The sequence below is a fragment of the Diceros bicornis genome, chromosome 16, assembly GCF_020826845.1.
Source record: "Diceros bicornis minor isolate mBicDic1 chromosome 16, mDicBic1.mat.cur, whole genome shotgun sequence".
Taxonomy (NCBI): domain Eukaryota; kingdom Metazoa; phylum Chordata; class Mammalia; order Perissodactyla; family Rhinocerotidae; genus Diceros; species Diceros bicornis.
This window is the reverse complement of record NC_080755.1, coordinates 42,400,857-42,420,976: the sequence shown is the minus strand read 5'-3', so window position 1 is coordinate 42,420,976 and position 20,120 is coordinate 42,400,857. Positions and strand designations below refer to the sequence as shown.

General features: G+C 48.7%; 1 protein-coding gene across 2 annotated transcripts in view; it reads left to right on the top strand.

Moving 5' to 3' along the window:
* Positions 1–20,120, top strand: part of MYO5B (myosin VB) — a 338,131-nt gene that overhangs the window by 271,829 nt on the left and 46,182 nt on the right. Inside the window, exons 20-23 of one of the 2 annotated variants that reach the window (XM_058557083.1) lie at positions 880–1,036; positions 3,126–3,365; positions 11,037–11,270; positions 18,891–18,972. In XM_058557083.1, the coding sequence (XP_058413066.1) occupies positions 880–1,036; positions 3,126–3,365; positions 11,037–11,270; positions 18,891–18,972 (713 nt within the window). The remainder of the gene's footprint in view (positions 1–879; positions 1,037–3,125; positions 3,366–11,036; positions 11,271–18,890; positions 18,973–20,120) is intronic. The other variant, XM_058557084.1, reaches the window with a different exon arrangement.

Here is a 20,120-nt window from a genome sequence, read left to right as displayed (position 1 = left end):
GTGAGGACATGAAACAGAGCTGGCCTGCGTTGTCCCTGCATGGAGTTTGTCTTCTAGTGGATATGCAGGGCCCATGTGTGGAGAAAGCACTTAGGGAGAGCTAGACTGGGGAATCAGGCTCATGTCAGCAGGCAGGGAGGGCCTGGGTAGGTTACCTCCTCCTCTGGGGCTGTGAGAGATGATTTCTAAGTCCTTTCTAGCTTTTAATATTCTGCACTTCTGAACACCTGCTATGATCCTGGCACCAAACAAAGCCCCTAGGAAGGTAAGAAGTGTCAGACTGACTTTCTTCTGACTCGGGAGTGTGATGGGGAATGTAGAAGTGAAACGGGACTGTAGATGTCCACATGCATTGCATCCCGGGCAGAAAGGGCTGGGGAGATGAGAAGAGGGAGAGATGAGAAAACAGGGCCCGAGAAGGTTCTATCCATTCATAAGATATTTACCAAACATCTACTATGCCAGGCCCTGTACTAGATGTAGGGGGTACAAGGATGGTTGAGTCACGGCCCCTGACGTCTCCAAGCGTAGTGAGATCTAGGGGACAGATAGAAGTATAAACGCGTAATGTCGTGGTACACTGCCCAGGTTGCGGTGAGGGGCTCGCAGGTGGGGGAGTGGGCAGGTGAGGATCACAGAGTTGGTCAGACTTAAATTGAGTTTTAAAAATGTGGAAAGACTTTTTGGACAAGGAGGAAGCTCGTTTTACTGTTCTGAGCCTGACCTTCAGGTGCCCAAGGCATTGCTACATCAATTAAGGGCATGAGAGGTGGCTTGGCCTGGGGGTGTCCAGGTAGGGCCAAGGAGGGGAGGGGCTGGCAGTCATGCACAGCTCAGGGGCCTCTGTCAGTATGGCCCACCCACTCTCTCCCTTCCCAGGCTGGCTGAGCATCTGCGGAGGACCCGGGCGGCCGTGGTGGTCCAGAAGCAGTACCGCATGCGGAGGGCCCGCCTGGCCTACCAGAGGATCCGCAGGGCTGCTATCGTCATCCAGGCCTTCGCTCGGGGCATGTTTGTGCGGAGAATCTACCACCAGGTTTGTAGCTATCCCGAGGGACCCACAGGCTGCAAACTCAGAACTAGAGCAGCAGCAAATGGATTGTCACCAACACGAACGTTTGTTGGGTGTTCCTAACTTTTTTCTAAGTAATGTCACAACTCTGCTCTCACTGAATCCTGTCCAAAGTCCCTTGAGATGGTGTATTAGGGTTCTCCAGTGAAACAGAACCGAAAGGAGGTATGTATATGTATGTGTGTGTGTATATATGGAGATTTATTATGAGGAAGTGGCTTATGCAATTATGGAGGCTGAGAAGTCCCTCCATCTGCTGCCTGCAAGCTGGAGACCCAGGAAAGCCAGTGGTGTAATTCAGTCCAAGTCTGAAGGCCTGAGAACCAGGGGAGCTGATGGTGTAAATCCCGGTCCGAGGGCAGGAGAAGATGAGATGAGATGTCCCAGCTCAAGGAGTGAGGTAGAAGAAAAGGGGCAGATTCCTCCTTCCTCCAGTCTTTGTTCTGTTCAGGCCCTCAGTGGGTTGGCTGATGCCCACCCACATTGGGGAGGGCAATCCACTTTACTGAATCCACCGATTCAAGTGCTCATCTCATCCAGAAACACCCTCACAGACTCACCCAGAACCAGTGTTTAATCTGGGCACTCTGTGGCCAGTCAAGTCAACACAAAAGATTAACTGTCACGGGTAGGAATGGTGTCTACCATTGTACCCCTTTGACAGCTGAGATGCTTGGAGAAGCTGAGTCACCTGCCTGAGGGCACACAGCCCGTGGCAGAGCCTGGTGACCCATCCTGGGCTTATTCAGACTTGAGAGCAGGGGTGATATTAGGCATCATCAGGTCCAGCCCCTTCATTTAACAGATGAGCAACCTGAAGCCCAGTGAAGTGAGGTCAGGAGAGCAATCCTGGTGGCCTCCCTGCCAGGCCATTATCCAGTGAAGCTGAAATACCTGGTTAGGTAGCCCTAAATTAGGACACATCCATTCCACCAGATCACCCACACACAACTGAAGCTCAATGCTACTGCAAAACGGATTGGAAGGAAATGTCTAAAATGGTCTGTTTTTTCTAAAGCCAACATCTATCTTTTCTATGATCAGAGAAGGTGTGATTTTTCTAAATAATGATAACTAAGGCACTAAAGTGATAATGAAAACACATGGATGGAGCACACCCTGATGTAATATGTGGAGAAGCCCAGGCCAGTGGGAGGAGGTTCTGTGAATGTTCCTGGGAGATTGGTGACATCTGTGTGATGTCACTGGGCTTGAACCCATCTCTGTCCCAGAATCGTGATACTGGGGCTGTTAGTCTCTTAACATGTTTGCTCATTTATTCCACAAACATTTATTTTGCAGGGTATTAGGGCAAGAACATTGTTGATGCTTTAATTTTCTGAGTGGTTTTTAAGTTGGTGGTAGAAAAAAAAACAGCAGTGAATTACAAGCCAAGTTTGTAACTGTGAGCCATTAAGCCATTGTGGACTCTCACTGAGAGAATCTTGCTTCGTCTCTGGCTCACTATCACCAGGACAGAATCTGACTCTGTTGAAGGGGGTGATATCAGCTGGATAATCTTTAGGCCCCTCCAACGTTGAGGTTTTTAGACTGTGGTTTCCTAACCAATGAAACAAAAAGTAAAAAAAAAGCTGAAAACAAGAGTTTGACAGCTGATTCCCTGCAGGTACTAGTTAAACTAGTTAAAACTTGTTCATAAAACAAATGGCCGGGGCCGGCCCCGTGGCTTAGCAGTTAAGTGCGCGCGCTCCGCTGCTGGCGGCCCGGGTTCGGATCCCAGGCGCGCACCGATGCACCGCTTCTCCGGCCATGCTGAGGCTGCGTCCCACATACAGCAACTAGAAGGATGTGCAGCTATGACATACAACTATCTACTGGGGCTTTGGGGGAAAAAATAAATAAAATTAATTAAAAAAATAAATAAATAAATAAAATAAAACAAATGGCCACCAGAGCTCAGGTCTTAGGGCGGCATGTATCTCCTAGAACCAAGGCTGACCTTGGTTGTCACCTCGTCTGGGCAGCATGTGAGCCTCCCTTGTTCCTGTCCTGCAGTGCAAACCCACCAGGTGAGTGCTTGTCCCCCCCGCAGGTCCTCAGGGAGCGCAAGGCCACCGTCATCCAGAAGCACGCGCGGGGCTGGATGGCACACAGACGCTTCCAGCAGCTGCGGGGTGCGGCCATTGTCATCCAGTGTGCCTTCCGGAGGCTCAAGGCCAAGCAGGAGCTGAAGGCCCTCAAGATTGAGGCCCGCTCAGCAGAGCACCTGAAACGCCTCAACGTGGGCATGGAGAACAAGGTGGTCCAGCTGCAGCGGAGGCTCGACGACCAGGTCGGTGTGCGGAGCCCTCACCTAGGGGCTGGGGGCTGTGATGGGACTCGAAGGGCATATTTGAGAGAGCCCCACAGCTTCCTCAGGGAACTGCACATGCCAGGACCCAAGAGAGCACAGATGTCCTCAGGGTATCGTTCCACTCGGCAGGAATGGCTACGACTATGGCAGACGGAATAACGGCCCCCAAAGGTGTCCATGTCCTAATCCCCAGAGCCTGTGACCATGTTACCTTACATTGCAAAAGGGACTTTGCAAATGTGATTAAGTTGAGGATCTTGAGGTGGAGAGATAATCCTGAGTTATTCGAGTGGGCCCAGTGTACTCACAGGGTCCTCATCAGAGAGAAGCGGAAGGGTCAGATTCGGAGAAGGAGATGCGATGACAGAATCAGAGATTGGAGTGATCGGGGCCATGAGCCAAGGAATGCAGGCAGCCTCTGGAAACTGGAAAAGGCAATAGAATGGATTCTCCCCTAGAGCCTCCAGGAGGAACACAGTCCTGCTGACCCCGTTCAGTCTTCTGACCTCCAGAACTGTATGATAACAGATTTGTATTGTTTCAAGCCACTGACTTGGTGGGAATTTGTTACAGCAGCAAGAGGAAGCTAATGCGTTAGCCCAAAGTCATGTTTCCCTGCCTTCACAGCAACAGCATGGTGTCATAACAATAGCTGGCATTTATGGGGGTTCACTGTGTGCCAGCCGCTGTCCTCACGCTTTGTATTAATTTGTTTAATCCTCACAACAGCCTCAAAGGGTAAATAGTATCATCCGCCTTTTTTTATATTTTTTTTTTCACAAGCGAGGAAACTGAGAGGGCAAGTGGCTTCCTCAAATCACCCAGGTGACAGTGGCAGGGCCCCAATTTGAACCCCAGCTGTCTGGGTCTAGAGTGTGTGTTCTTCCCCACGTGGCTCCTCCGCCTCTGTTGCCTTGTGTGGCAAGGGAAGAGCACTTGCTTGAGAATCAGAAAGAATCCAATTCAAGTTTAACCTGCTGCTTAAAAGTTGAGTGAGTGACCTGACCACTCTGAGCCTCAGTTTTCTTATCCATAAAATGGGGCTGATAGGGCTGCAAGAAGGGTGAGTGATCCTACATGTACAAAGGGCCTGGTACTCAATGGGAAACTCAGGAAATGCTTACCTTCATTATTGAGATTAAGCTTTTTCCTGTTTTTCTACCCTAGCCACCTTCCCACATCAGCCAGTCACACAAGTGACAAGTCATTGATCAAGTCCCTGCAGGTGTGGGGTATTGTGCATGGTACCATGAGGGATCCAAGACAAGCAGAGTGCACTCGGTGCCCTCTATCAGGTTGAAAAGATGAGGCACGCACATGTGCATGCACACACACCCATTCACCCACTTTTCAGTGACCCAGGTGGCCGATCCTCCTCTCTCCTTCTCTTCAACTTTATTTGGTGCTTGACTGTTTTGAGTGCTTTGTTAGGCTGGGTGAACAGAGGATACTTTGACACACCTTGGATGTTGTATCACGAGGAAACAATCCTGTGATGCCGATGAGGCCAACAGCATCACTACTCTAGTGATTTTCTGAGCTCCTGCTATGTGCCTGGCCCTTTGATGGTGTTCTGTGTTCACTCTCATTTGATCCTCACACTACTTTGTGAGATCATTTTACAGATGAGCAAAATATGGGTCAGGGACATCGAGTACCTTGCCAAGGTCGCAGAACTAGAAATTTCTAGAACCAGCATGCCAACCCAGGTCTGTCCGATCCCACAGCCATAATGAGGGTGTTGCTAGTTTTTTAACCCCAAACATCACTAAACTGTCGTTCCTTTCCAGTGTACTTGCCAAGGTGGGTTCCCAGACTTGAAAGCAGGCTGACTGTCACTTTGCTCATGTGGGGTATTAAGGTGACCACAGGAGAAGGCTTCTGCAGTGCCCCAGAGGGTTTCAGGTACCTCCTGAGAGAGGAAAGGGGAGAGGGAGGGAGAGAACACAAACTGTGCGTGGTGTCAGGGTGTGAAGAAGAGGGAGAATTAGACTTGGGGCCACTAGGCACTGCCTTGGAGGTCACTTGGTTTTATTGACCCTCTTCTATGCTAGGCATTTTTTCAGCTTCTCAAGATCCCAATAGGGCAAGAAAATAAATGAGCCATTTTATACCTAAGCCAGCTGCCCCGAACAGGAGCCCAAAAGCAGTGCACACATAGCGGTAAAATGTTCCTGCTTCTCTGCTCTTGCCAAAGACCAGGCTTCACGAGAAGAGACCGTCAGCCTGGATGTTTATGTTCTCTCTCTGAGTTCTTCAGGGTGTCTGGATTGGCTTGGCTCCTTAGTGGGAAACAAGACAGAAAGTTCAGTGCAGGGTAGAGGATCCTGGGTACCTACCCCTGGTCGGCCTGCAGTGACAGGCCAGGTCAGGGGGAAGGCACAGCCGCTCAGAGGGACAGGACAGAAAGGAGAAGGTCTGGTCTCTGGGACCAGCCATTTGAAAACTGCAAACACAAAGACAACCACATTTTTATTATTATTATTATTGTGGCTGTTGATATCTGTCCAGAAAAGACATTTGCATGGTCAAATTTTGCTACTTAACCTACCAAGCAAAGTATATAGTTAGAGGAACGAGTACGCCTTGTTGGCACCACTGCACCCTCAAGGAGCCCTGTGTACCGCCAGCCTCCCCTGGGTTCCCAGCCCGAGGGCCCTGCCTTGGCATTGCTGATTCCTGAAGAGATTTGGGAGGTTAAAAATAAATCTGATATTTTACAATCCATGTGATTGAACATCAAAGAGAAGCAGATTTTAAAAGCCTATTTTTAAAAAGAGCTTTTTGCCTTAAGCTTCCTGCTTGGCAAACATCTGTGAGTGGTAACAGGTGTTACCCACCCTGGGCAGGGTGCCCTGCAAGCAGAGAGTGATCAGAAGACGCAGGAGGAGTGGATTGGATCTTGCTTTCTTGCACCCCTCCCCATGTTGCCCGAGTATGTGCCAGGCACGTACTCTTAGGCACTGTTCTTATATATTAGCTCCTTTCATCCTCACCACAACCCTATGAGGTAATATTATTCCCATTTTAAACTGAGGCACAGAGAGGTTAGGTAGCCTTCCCAAGGTCACACAGCTAGTAAGTAGCACAGCTGGGATTGAAACTTGGCAGTCTGGTTCCAAGGTACGTTCTGCCACATCCAACCAAATTGTAAGTTATCTGCCCATTGGGAGTCTCTTGGGACATGTGAGAATTCGTCAGTCCAGGGGAGACTCTTAGCCTTGTTTTGGGTTCATTCTCATACAAACAGCATCCTCCTTGGACTGGCTGGCCTTTTACGGTGGGGTGTGTGGCTGGTGTCAAATAACGTGCTTGGCACTCTGTCGTGAGAGGAGGCTTCAGCATAATGTGCGGCACCAGCTCTTCAGATTCTTGATTTAGCCCAGTCTCTTAGCAGATGGGGCCAGCCGCTTGGAAGCGAATGGGTTTCAGTTCTCTCTATAATGCCTGGAGACAACTCGGGTGGCTGCTCCCTTGATGCACAAGGATTCTTAAGCCAGAAGAAGACGATACACGTGTGCCAGGAATGACAGAGGCGAAGGCATCCCAAAGTATTTGTCAGAGCAGCATGGGGTAGCAGACAAAGCCCCAGCTGGACAGAGGCCTGAGTTCTGCCTCAATTATACTTGCAGCCAGTGCTGACTGCTTGGGATTATGGCTGAATCTCTAACTGGGCGTTGTGTTCTTCAGAGGGGATCGGCCTGAGATCTGTAAGGTAACTTCCACCTCAAAAATTCGCCAATACCCTGCTGTGGCTAAAGTAGTGGTTCCCAAGCCCAGGCTGCACTGTAGAATCACCAGAGAGAGCTTTTTAGAAAACTCCTCGCTGCCAAGAAGTCAGTGAAGGAGGAAACTAAGATAAAAGCAGGGTAAGGTTGGCACCCAAAATGCATCCCTAAGGTTTTGTGCGCCCAACTAGAGAAACACAAAATTGGCACCAAGTTCCCAATGAAACAACAAAGAAGGAAATAGGATCGCTTGAGAGTTGTTGAAAGAGAAATAAAATAGTTTAGGATGATCGGAGCTGTCCCTGGTGCTGAGATGTTTTCCTGTGGGTTTTCATCATCTGTGATGTATTAAGCCACATCCTGCACAGTATTCTTCAGCGATAAATACAATGACAGTTCCTAGGACCATTTCTTACAGTGTCCCTGGTGTAGGCCTGTGGTGTGACATTTTTCGGCCAAAATGACATAACCTGTGGACTCAGCTCTCTACCAGTCTGGCTTTATTCAAGCACAGCATGTAGAGTGACTAGGCCAGTTACACCTACAATTTTTTTTATAATGAATGTCAAGTTTCTTAGACCTTTATGAGTATAAGGCTATATTTAAATATATTTTTTCTGAAAAAATGACACAACCATAAGGATTCAGTCAGTAGCCTTTTAAATCAGTTTGACTTAGTGTACTTAGTATGCACTCAGTAAATATGTTAAATTAATATTTTATGACTCACAAGAGCATCCACATCCATTTGAAAAATGGTATGTTACAAGTCACAGCTTTTTGGCCTTCTGTGCCTCAGTTTTCTCAACTATGAAATGGGGATGTAAATAAGCCTTACTAGATTTTTGTGAGTGAATGAATTAATATATGTGAATAATGTAGTCCAGTGCCTGCCCCGTAGTAAGCGCCCAGTAAGTGCGAGTACTGTCAGTGGAAGGTGTTATTTTCCAGGATGCAGACTGTCTTAGAGTGACTTTCCCCCCTCCCCCCAGGAGTCTGTAGACCCTTGATTGGGAACCACTCAGAGCCTCTTGTGTAGAGCCCTGCACATTGTGCTCTGCATGGGGTAACTGGCTATACGGACAAGTGGGGCTGAAATCCAGCCCACACTCTGCTCACCTGACCGTGAGCCCTGATGCAGTGCTGCCCTGAGGAAGGGATGTCCTCTGTTCCAGGCTGTGCACCCCTGGGGCTGTGTCCGCCCATAGGGGCAGCTCTGTGGAGCTTACCCCCTGGAGGTGCTGCCTTTTCTGGTTTACACAGAAGTGTTATAGATGCCAGCAGGGGCCCGGGGATCCCTGACTGGAGGAACAGGTGGATGCCATATCCTTCAGGCGGGGGAAACATTTCAAGCATAAAAAAGATCTTGCCTAAGCAAACCTTTGAGAGAAAAAATGAGCTTTTGAAAAAGTCACAAATAGCAGGAGTCTCAAGTTACCTTCTCAGACAGGTTCCTTGTTGCCAGTTGAGAACAGATCTATCCCCTTTGGCAGTAGAGGCAGAATGAGCATCCTCTCAGGATGTCTGAGGAGCCCAAGGAGAACGGGTCTGTTTAGAAATCTTCATCCCCCTGGCATCAAGAAAAGGCCCTCACTGGTTCAGGACAGAGCTGGCCAGGTCTCCAGGTCACACTGATAGAGGCAGCTCTGGGGAGCTTAGCCTGCCATCACAGGAGGGTTTCTGGGGTCTATGAGGGAGCAAGTGCCCCACACCACCCTGTGCCAGGCTTGGCTGCACAGCCATAGGCACGTACAGGTGTGAAGATGAGGCAGGAAACACTGGGCCCTTCTGAGGTCTTCCTTTCTGAAATCATACATCGAGAAAACAAAATGGACAGCTGCGGTGAACCCCAGTGATTATTTTTGGATGCCAGTGATGATGAAATAAGGAGCTGCCCAGGTTCTGCTGTTAGGAATCGCCTCACCCAGACACCAGGCGGCCAGCAAAGAGTTCAGAGCATCTCTCCAAGGGACTCCCTGGAGAGCTAACAATGAAGATAGCACTTCTTGTGTGCCAGGCACCGGCTGAGCGTATGAACTCCCTGAATCTTGATACCAATCCTATGACGAAGGAGTTACTGTTATCCCTCTTTTACAAATGGGGAAACCAGGGCACAGAGAGGTAGAATGACCTGATCAGACATAACGCAGCTGAACAAGGAGGGAGCTGGGATCTGAACACAGGTCTGGCTCCAGCCACTCTTAACTCCTGACTTTCTTGAGCCTGCTCTCAGCCTGATTATCAGGGCCAGCAAAGAGCTGGCCTTCCAGACACACTGTCTTTGTATCAGGTTCCGTGACTGTCATTTTTGTCCATAGTAGGATGCTGTCATCTGCCTATCCACAAAACATAGTTCTCCCTGAGAATCTTTCAGGGTAGCAGGATGTGCCACTGTCCCCGCCACCACCGCATTTGTGCCTCTTTCTGTACCCTACACCAACTTTATCTAGAGACCCCAGAAGCTCAGTCCTCCCCCTTCTCGTGGGGGAGTCTTGGGGGGAGGCTCTTACCCAGGCTGTGCCACCTGGAGGTGACAGTTGGGCTGAATGTCACTTCCAGAGCATAGCAAAGTCAAGGTGGCTAGTCTGGCAGATGTTTCCTCCTTGAACTCCACTCCCCTTGTGTAGAGACCCTTCACCCTCCAGGGTGGACCTAGAGCAGAGTGGGCAGTATAGACGGTATTAGGTTTTTTTAAACAGATGGTGCTTAATTACATTTCTTATTTATGATTACTTAGATCAAGGCTGACTTCCAGTTGAGACATGAGGGCTTATCAGGTTGTAACTGGGAGATTTCCATGGACTGTGGGAGGATCTCTGTGTGCTATATCAATGCAGAAAATGTACTGCTTGGACAGCGACAGCAGGTCTCAGCCTTGAGGTCCCATGGTGTGCGTGGTGTACTGGGTCCAACAGCCCTTCTGTCGCTGCTCCTCACTGCTTTCCATGAAGCCTAATTTCTGATATGAATTAGTAATTGATTGCTGATGCCCTAGCTTATTGGTATTGTAGCCAATAGCTCTGCTCTACTTGGAGCTTCTGCAGAGAACAGCAATGAAGAATAATCAGTGACTGTTGCTTGATTGATTATCTGGAGACCCCTTTTTCTTCCTCTCCACTTTCCCCGCTGCCACTTTCAGCTGATGCTTTCAACTCCTGCGGCACCCGTTTCTGCCCATGTGTACGCCAGCACTTGTCACCAGCCCCAGGTCCTCAGTGCTTCCTCTGTGTGAGCTCATCTGCAGTCCACTTCCCAGTTCCCCTCCACACCTGTATCAGGCACACAGGGAATGCTTCTCACTTACCTATCGCTTGAGTGGGTACATGACTGGGTACCCAGGCTGCAGGGGCACGGCATGGACGGATTCTGCCAGGGCATCAGTTCCCGGAGTCAGAGTCTTATGGTAAGCTGACAGGTGGTGAGAGGGATCTTGAGGCCCCATGGAGGCCTCCTTGGAAAAGGGGATGCTGAAGGGGTCCTTTGTCTCAGAGCCAGTGATTAGGTTGCAGCTCTGTGTGCAGCGAGGCCAAGGGCAGGAGGGCCTCGTGTGAAAGAGCAGGGAAACCTACAAAGCAAAAACTGCAGACTCGAGAAGCCAGCTACATGGTTCCCACAACCTAAAATCAAAGTGTGAGATCTGTCCAGCCGGGCATGGAAAGCTGACTGCTGTCAGCCAGCATCCAGCTCTGCCGCTGCTTGTGAACACTCCTTGCACGTCAGAATTGGTGTTTTTGTTTTCCTGTATTTCTCCTAGACTCACAACAGAGTTTAGTGGGTGAGATGCCAGGAAAGCACTCAAGCATGCAGTGATTGAGATTTCGTTCCACCTTGGAAACCCCTTTTTTAATTGCCTTCATGTGTTTTCCTGCCCAAATAACCTTGCTGTCCGCCTCTTCTCCCTCTCCCTATTTGCTGTCCGCAGAACAAAGAGTTCAAGATGCTGTCGGAGAAGCTGTTGACGGTCAGGTCCACACACGAGGTGGAGGTGGAGACGCTGAAGAAGGAACTGGCCCACTACCAGCAGAGCCAAGGTGGGGACAGCAGCCTGAGGCTGCAGGAGGAGCTCGAGAGCCTGCGGACTGAGCTGCAGAGGGCCCACTCAGAGCGCAAGATCCTGGAGGACGCCCATACCAGGGAGAAGGATGAGCTGAGAAAGGTATGGTGAGGCCAGAGGGGGCGGCTTGGTGGTGGGCTGACTTACAGCTCCCTCTCTCAGGCAGTTTCTTCTTCAAGCTGTGAAATTGCCGTGAACTTTACTGGGGCTCGTGCTCACAGACTGACCATCCCTCTGCACTTAGGCATAAAGTGCCCATGCTTTGGGGGACCCCCACAAGCATGTGTCCATTCACCTAACAAGTGTTGATTGAGTTTGTGCCACTAACTGAACACTTTGTCCTCCCCTGAGAGGGAGGCACAATGGCTGGCTTTGGGCATCTTACTGACAGTCTAGAATTAGCCACCGAGTCAGCTCTGTGGCCTGAGTCCTTGTTGGCGAAAGAGATGATACAGAGATAGTGGCTTTTCTTCTTGATGTTGCCTGCAAGGATTACAGGCAACCTCTAGACATCCCTATCCATAATAAATCATCGGAATTTGCCTCAAGTTTAAGTGTTGATAGTTTCAGCTTGACTTGCCCACTCTGGTTGGTGTGCTCTGGAAGTTTACTCTCCCTATAAAATAGTACTTCTTGGGATCGGCCCGCATGCCCCTATCTCAAAAGTCAGGATACAGATATTCCCTTCTCCACTCCCCAAATAGTTTTCCAAACAGGGAAGTACCATGTGCAACTGGAGAGCCTTCCACAGACCTGGGACACAGCTACCCTCTCCTGCATCTCTACAATGACCCACAGGCCACATAACACGTTGCCCACTTGATTGGTACCTATCCATCACTAGAGAGTTGGAATGGGTTGAGAATCTAAGGAGGGAAGGATTCAGTGTTCCTAATGTTGGAATAACAACTTGCAGCGTTTAAAAATTGGGGCAGGCCAAATGCTTCCATAGAAAGGATCCTGGGGTAGACATCAGAATTTCCAGATTCTCATCCCTGCTCTGCCATGACTAAGCGCATGTGGGAAATCTCACTGGCGGTAGTTACCTCATCTGTTTTAAAAAGAAAAACGTTGGTCTAGATCATCTCTAAGGCCCCTTCTGGACTTGCATCTGGCCAGCTCCATGAGATTGTATTTGATGGCTTCTAGAAGGAAAAAGGACCTCAGCCCTGCTCTATAGTGCTTCTCTCTTCCTCTGCCCCATTACCTTCTCCTGGGCTGAGCCCTCAGTCACAGCTGGGAAACATGCAGTCTGCCATTTGAAATGAAAGCCTGCAGAGCCAGCTCCTGTTGGGTTTGCTTACCTCATCTTCCTGTCCAGGCAGAACTTCAGCACCGTCAGCCACTGATTTCCCCAAATCTTGGGGATTTCCCAAGGGTCAGAGATGGGATCCACATGGGGATTAGGTGATGAAGAAAGTGAGATATGGGACTTCCCGGTGCAAGCAGCCTGGCACAGGAAAGCACCCCCACCCCCCCACCGTGTGTTGCCCAGTTGCCCAGATAAACCTGCAGCTCACCCAGCACAAGGCCTGAAGTGGACTTCATTCTTTGGGATAAAGCATGTGGTGCTAGGAAACTCCTGTTAAAATGTAGCTACAAGCTTGTAACCTACAAACCATGACATTCCACACTTGTCCATTGACCCTTGAGAACAGATGGATGGTTACCCATCTATGTGAATAAAAAACAAGAAGATGCGATCCAAAGGCAGAGAGAAGGGGCCAAGCTTAGAACTGGAAACTCCTGACGTTGGTGACCCTGGGAGGAAAGAAAAGCCCGTTCCTGCATGTGCGTGCTGGTCAGATGAGACCACAGGAAGTGTCTTCACCCAGTGGACTCACAAAACCGGGGTGTCTCCTGTCTCCACTTGACTCGTCAACTCCCCAGCCTCTTTCTCTGCTTCCCCTTGGGTACTGTGATTTGGGGACTCAGAACGCTTTTAAAATATCCAAGTCTCCTTGCAAGGGAGCCTAAGGGTTTATAATAACGAAAATATTCTTCAGCAGAGCAAAACAGAGAAGCGACTCCCTCCTCTTCTCCTTGAAAAACATAGTTACCATTTCCTAGGAGTGCGTTGACCTAGGTCTTAAATAAAATGAGAGCTTGGAACTGGCAAGAAAAAAACTCAAGGACACTGCGAGAAGGGGAAGAATAGGTGCGGAGGCAGAGCACCTTCCGATCTCCAAACACAGGCAAATCCCAAGTTAGTAACTTGAGAAGAACCTGGCTGAAGATGATGCATTAAGTGCAGTGTCCACCTCTTCCAAGAAGAGGAAAAGTGGAAGCAAAATTTCCTCCTTCCCTAGGGTCTCTAAAACCTTTTTATTCTGGTGGTTGGGTGGGAGGCGGGTAGCGGGGCTGGCTTTTTTTTTCCCCTTCGTCTTCTGTGCCTAGTCAGGGTTTAATATTTATCAAGGCACCATGCCCAGTCTCAACAAATGCTGAATAATCACACAATTGGTTCCCTCTCGGGCTTGTCCAGGGGCCTGCTCTGCCTTGAGCAAGATTGATGAGACAGGCGAAGCATAGTGAGGGAGCCGACCGCTAGTAAATGTTTAATTAATGCATTTGATATTTCTGTCTGCAAGTGTTGTACTGGAACTGGCAACCTGGAAAACTCTGGGCTCCCCACCTGACAATATTCATTATCAGGCCACGTGGCTACACTGCCTTGGGCTGTGGGAGGCCAGGTCTCTCTGGGGGCAGGAATTCACCCCTGTGTCCACAGAGCCTGGGGCAGCCCCCCCACTCCAACCGTGTAAGTTAGCTGACACCCTTCCTATAAGAGGTATCCGTTGTTGTGGCCTCTCCCCAGAGCAGTCCGCACCTGACCTTTAGTCTCTTCCTTTTAGCCTATGCGATGTGTGTGTTTTGTTCTTTTTTAAAGCTATCAGTGATCCCTATCCTGACTGGCTTGTGCAGCTATGCTGTTTTGTACAGCTCAGCTGTTCTGTGTCTTTGATGAAAGAGACATGGCTCCTAGAGCCGGCCTTGGCACAGAGGCAATGGCTCATTATCCAGAATCTGGTCAGAAGGTCTGAACCTGCTTGGTGGGGCCAGCGAGGCCTGGCTTGGTACAGGGTTGCAGGTGGGTGAGGAAGAGCAGCTCACAGCCAGATGCCTGGCTCTGAGCAAGGGTACTTGGCACTGGTGTGGGATGAAGAGCAGCCCCCAGGCCCAGAGCATTCCATCTGGCACGGTTGGAGTTGTGCATTGTATCGTGTCTTCTGTCACAGAACCACCAGTTGCTAGTTGGTTCCAATATAAAGGTTTGGGGTTTTTCCAAATAGTAGCAGAGAGATCTGACTGTGGGGTGGTGGGATTCTCACAATGGAATATTGCGAGTCTTTTCCCCAGAGAGGCAGAGCAGGACTTCTTGTGCCAACTAAGACTCGGAGCTGTGTTCTCCATGGCTTCAGGATTCGTGGCTCATAAGGTGGCTGATGGTTCTTAGAAAGAGGACCTCCACCCCATCTCTGTGGAAGGACACTGTCTCACTGCAGAAATCATGGAAGCTCATGGCCCTGCATTCATGCAACAGATATTTGTTGTGTGCCTGTATGTGTTAGATGCTGTTCTACTCACTGGGGCAAAAGTGAACAATTTTTAAAAATCTTGCTCATTCTTATGGAGCTTAAATATTTGGCGGTTATTGGAGAATGTACAGACAGGAATCAAATGCAAATTATCCATCACATGCCATAAAAAAATTTAAAGCAGAGTAGAGGGGGTAGAGAGTGACCTGTGCGGTTTCATTTACCATGACCAGAGACAGAGGTGAGCTGTGAGGATTTCTAGGGAGCAGGTGACAAAGGTAACAGGCCCTGAGGGGAAGTAGGCTGGGCAGGTTTGAGGACCAACAAGGAGGCCACTGGGCTGAGGTGGAGTTAGTGAGGAGGACAAGGGCAGGAGGATGGTGAGGTCAGAGAGGCGGTGGGGTCAGATCAGGAAGAATCTCCTGACCTTGAAGGCAACATTAACCACAAAACTTTCAGAATGATGAACCATTGTCTCAGGCAGTTGGTCCCTGTAGCACGCACCAGTTTCCTCCTGCCCTCAACTCCTTCCTGTAGCTCTTGCTGTCGGAATCCATCATTTGAGACCTGCTCTAGGCTATTGACATTACAGTTCTTCAGGTGTCAGCCTTCTGGACTATCAGGGCACAGGGTGGCATAGTGGTCAAGAGCCTGGGCTTGGACCCGTACTGCTCAGGGCAAAGCCCAGCTGTACCCCTGCCAAGCTGGGTGACCTTTGGCAAGCTCTCTAACTGTTGTGGGCCTCAGTTTCCTTAAAAGCAAATGTTGATGGTACCATTAGCTTATTATTCCCCCAACTAGCCTATAATTTCATGGAGGTCATGAGCTCTGCTGTAACCTACCTGGACTCCATCCTCACTCCTAGCCCCGTGTCCTGGCACAGCGGATGCTGAATAACAAAAGTAGCAGCCGTGAGGCCGGGCCAGGGGTCTGGATTCTGCTGGCCTCTCCTCTGGGGATCTTCTTCAAACGATGGGTGGGCCAGACATTTCCCTTCCCTACAGCACTGAGAGAGTGCCCCACTCTCAGTTTCATTTCTCTAACTTGTATATGTGCCTAACGCAGGCATGTGTCCCAGGTGAGTTCAGATTCCGTTTCTGCACAGGCTTCTGTGCACTGTCTGTCTACTCTTCTTACTCTTCTCTGCTTAGGCCCGTTTCCCATTGACTAAATAACTTCCCATTTATATAGAGTATTCATGCTTTATTTCCCTTACTCTTAGAGAACAGGCAAGTAACCCTTCACAGGATTTTGCAGAGTTAGAAGTGCTGTCCCTGCCAAGGGCCACGCCTGTAACTTTCTATTAGATGGTAGGTACAGCATCGAGGACAGCGATCACAGGACACAGCAGGGGGCAGATGAGCCCTTCCTGATAGGCATCATCCAATCCACTTGTCCTGTGGTTTTCTACTAGAAACCTTGCAGTTGGCTCTTTTTACAGTGCAAATACCCAACTTGAAAAAATAAGTCAAGACAAAACAAAAATAAAAGCCCAGAGCTGCATTGTATCCCCAGAGATTAACTGGTCAAGGCAGTTCTGGAGCGTGGAGCTGGGGCATCTGTTTCATTCATCTTACACCAGGGACTAAATTAGCTGGATAGTAACAGGATTTAACCCAGTGTGTGTTCTGATGATCTGTCCCAAATAACCTTTTAGAAGTAAAACACTTCCAATAATATTGCCTGCAAGAGTTAAAAGACTCCTCCAAAAAATGGAGTTCCTGAGTGATGTTTAATGAGTCCCAAAATCTAGTGAAGGTGTTACTGATCATGCTGAGGGGAACACACTGCCTGGTCTGTGTTATTAAGTATCTCATACTGCAGGCACATCCCTGACAGCAAAAGGGAGGCTGTTTGGCTGCAGAAGTTTGTCACCTGCCACGTCTGCCAACAAACTCTCCACATGCTAGCTAGCTAGGAAGACTGGGGGGTGACTAGTACTCGGGGAAACCTCCAACAAAGAATTACCCAGCCCAAAATGTCAATAGTGCCAAGACTGAGAAACCCTGCCTTATGGAAATCTGCCACGGCCCTTACCAGTCTTCTTACTGTTATGTACTTGTCCTTCACCCCTGCTGGGCTGGACACTCGCTGAGGGCAGCTATCTTGATCCTGGTTCATTTTGCATCCCCCAGCCCCTGGCAAGGCTGTTGGCACAGGGAAGCATGTCAGGAAGTGTCTGATGGATGAATGACAGCCTTGCCCTGTGTCACCCCATAGGCCAGAACTAGGCTTGGCAAGTGGGAGCCTCTGATGATAAATGGCATCACTGTTAGTGCTTTTTCTTCCAAATCTGCCCTCACCACCACACCAGGTTTAGCCTCTGTAGACACAAACCATCAGTTGCCTTAATTGTAATAGACAATAAATTGTCAACAAAGAGTAACAGTTGGGTATAGTTACATGCATATATCTTTTTGCCAGCCTTATCTCATTTGATATCCTGTGGGGAGACAGAACATGCGTCTTTGCCTGACTGTCTATAAAGAGAGTCCCCGATCACGATGGGGCTTATAGGCTACTTGGCAGAGAAAGGATCTGCTGACTATAGATATGAGACCAGTGGCTCTTAACCTAGAGTAGTGTCGGAATGGCACACGCTTGTCAGGGCCTAATTCCTGTAACTCTCAGCAGCACAGCCACGGATAAACTGATGAGAGAAACTGAGTCTGTCTGAATTTAGAGGTTGGAAAGGACCCACAGTGTCTTGTAGCCAGGAAGGAACAGTTTCCTGGAAGGTAATTTTAAGCCACATTTTGAAGGAGATTTAAAACTCCTTAAAATCTGAAGGAGTTGGATCGTGTTATCGGTGGATTGACAAAGTGCTTGGAGCCTTTTTGCACGCTCCAAGACAACCCGACAGGGTTGTGTATCTACATTTCTCTATGTGCAGCCTTAGAGAGCAAGCCACCTGCAGACTGCCAGCAGCTCCCCAGAGGAGCTGAGCCACTGAAATGGGAGTCACTGTCTTCTGAGTTCCTAAGGGGAGGACCTTGACCTTGCTCCTGGACCCCAGCCTTGTTGAAATTCTCTCTTGACCCCTTCTACGTGATGCTGAGGGTGGGGGTAGCAGTTCTCCTAACTCACCTCTTGGTGCCTTAAACTTAACTTTAAAGCCAGGAGAAAGGGAAGAAAGATGGCATTTAAACATAATCACTTGAAATTCAAACCTCACAAAGTCTTCTGCCCTTTAGCCAGAATCCCTGGGGCCTCTTTTCTTGGTTTTACTGCCAAAGGGGTAGAGCAGAGTTTGAAAGGTGTTTCTCTGATGGGAGTGTGGGTGGGTCCTCAGGGATCTGTGTGATCATCTCTGCTCCTCGATCCCGTGCACCAATCTCCTAGGTAGCAATCCCAGTAGGTCACCATCTAGTCTCAGCTACCGTACACATGCTGGTTACTAAGTGTTGTGTTATTATACTGAAGGTTTCATTTTGAGGCTCTTTCTATACAAGATGGGAAGAGTCCTCCCTGGATTAGATCATAAAATATACAAGAGATGGCCAGAACTGATTTCTTGAACCAGAGAGTAAGGTCGTTCATTGTGTCATTGAGCACAGTGTGTGGAGAAGCTCGTCACTCAGACCAAAAACTGGGAGGCTGTCTTGCTACTCATCTTTTGCCACACCTAGCACAGGGTACTGTGCTTTATAGATTGGCTTATTTGTGGAATTATTTTTTCGCAGCCTTATTGAATAAAATTCCTATACCCTAGTTGAGTGTTAATAGCAAGTCTCCTCCCCTTTCCCAGCACCTGGACTGCGCTGGTCCAGTAAGACAGGCAAGGGCAAGTGGGATGAAGACTAGGGAGAATTCTTCATTGTGAGCTCCAGGCTTTCCTGAGACTCAGATTTGAGAGCTTGAAATTTACCAAGACAAGCAACCAAATGCCAGAAAGCCTGTTCTCGTTGTCAGTTCCTGAACATGGCATGTGAGCTCAGTATAGACTTTTCATAGGTACTGGAAAACCATAAACAATGGTGATCTCATGTATCTGGTTTTAATGGGATTTTTCTTTCAGTATCTAATTTTTCCCTTGAAATGAAAGCAGCTTTGGTTGATTCAATTTTCTTAAATAAAAAGAGCATTTCAACATAACTAGTTGACATTCAAACCTCACAAAAGGAGCCTTTCCTTTGCGCAGCTTCACAGGGGAAACATTTTTCTCTGTTGCTCTCTCTTTCAGCGAGTTGCAGACCTGGAGCAAGAAAATGCTCTCTTGAAAGATGAGAAAGAACAGCTTAACCAAATCCTGTGCCAATCTAAAGGTAAGTACCAGAGTGCTTGATTTTTCATTTTGAGTTTTAATTTCTTTTCCACACTGATTTTCCCCAAAGACTCTTTACCAAGCACGCGGTTAGTCAAGATGCTGCAGTGGGGAAAGGGCTTTAATAGAAGAGAGATGAAAAAGAAGAAGGGTGATCTTTAAGATCCTGCTGTGACATTTGGTTTCAAGAGTTTAATGCAGTGAGACACAAACATAGTGGAAGACATAATGCATGGGATTTGGAGTCAGGCAGACCTGCACTCAAAGAGTGACTCTACTATGTGGTACCTTGTGGCTGCGAGCAAGTCCCTTAATGACTGTAGTCCTCAGTTTCTTCCTCTGCAAAATGGACATAAAGGAACAGATCTCAGAAGCGTGAAGCACTTAGGATGGTGCTTGACATGTAATAAGCACTGAGGAGTTGTCATTACTGGTGTTTTTAAATTTGTCTTGAGCATCCATAGTACCTATCGTGGTTTCTTCTACCCAGTGGGTCATCTGTTAATGTTTGCTTAAGAGAGGGTCATGGGTCATATCCAGGTCACCTCTCTCAAGCACCCACTGACTCCTGGGCTGCAATCACCCCCATGTGCTGCTATAGTGAAGAGGAGCAGTGGAGGTCCACAGACCCTAGTTCTTACCTGGCTTAGCGTGGCCTTAACAAATTGCTCCCTTTCTTCCATCCTCACGTTCCTCCCCTGTACCACGAGAGAATCCAGCCACCCAGGTGCACAGTCCCACCCAGCAGGAAATCTTGCTGAAAACTTTGTATTTTTAGTTTCCCTTTAAAAATTGTTTCTTTCCACTGATATGAATAGTAAGTTTTGGTGGGGAAAAGCCCATCCATGTTACCTTTTTCCCTTCCTTCCTTCCCCCAACCTAACCTCTGGCTTTATCTCCTCAAATCTCCTTTACTCTCTCTGCACTCCAAGAACCTGAAAGATCAGGAATAGGGAAGAAACTCTAGAACAAAATCTTGGTTCATCCAGGAGTGCTGCCCCCAGTTGCTGTGACAGTGGTCACAGGAGAGAGGCCGGCGCATTAACCGCAGGAGCTGTCATGTGTGTTGCCTGCTTCTCCTGCCACTTCCCCAAGAGCAGGTGGTCATTCCCCCTCTCTGAAGACTTAAGCCACAGTGACAGGCTTCCC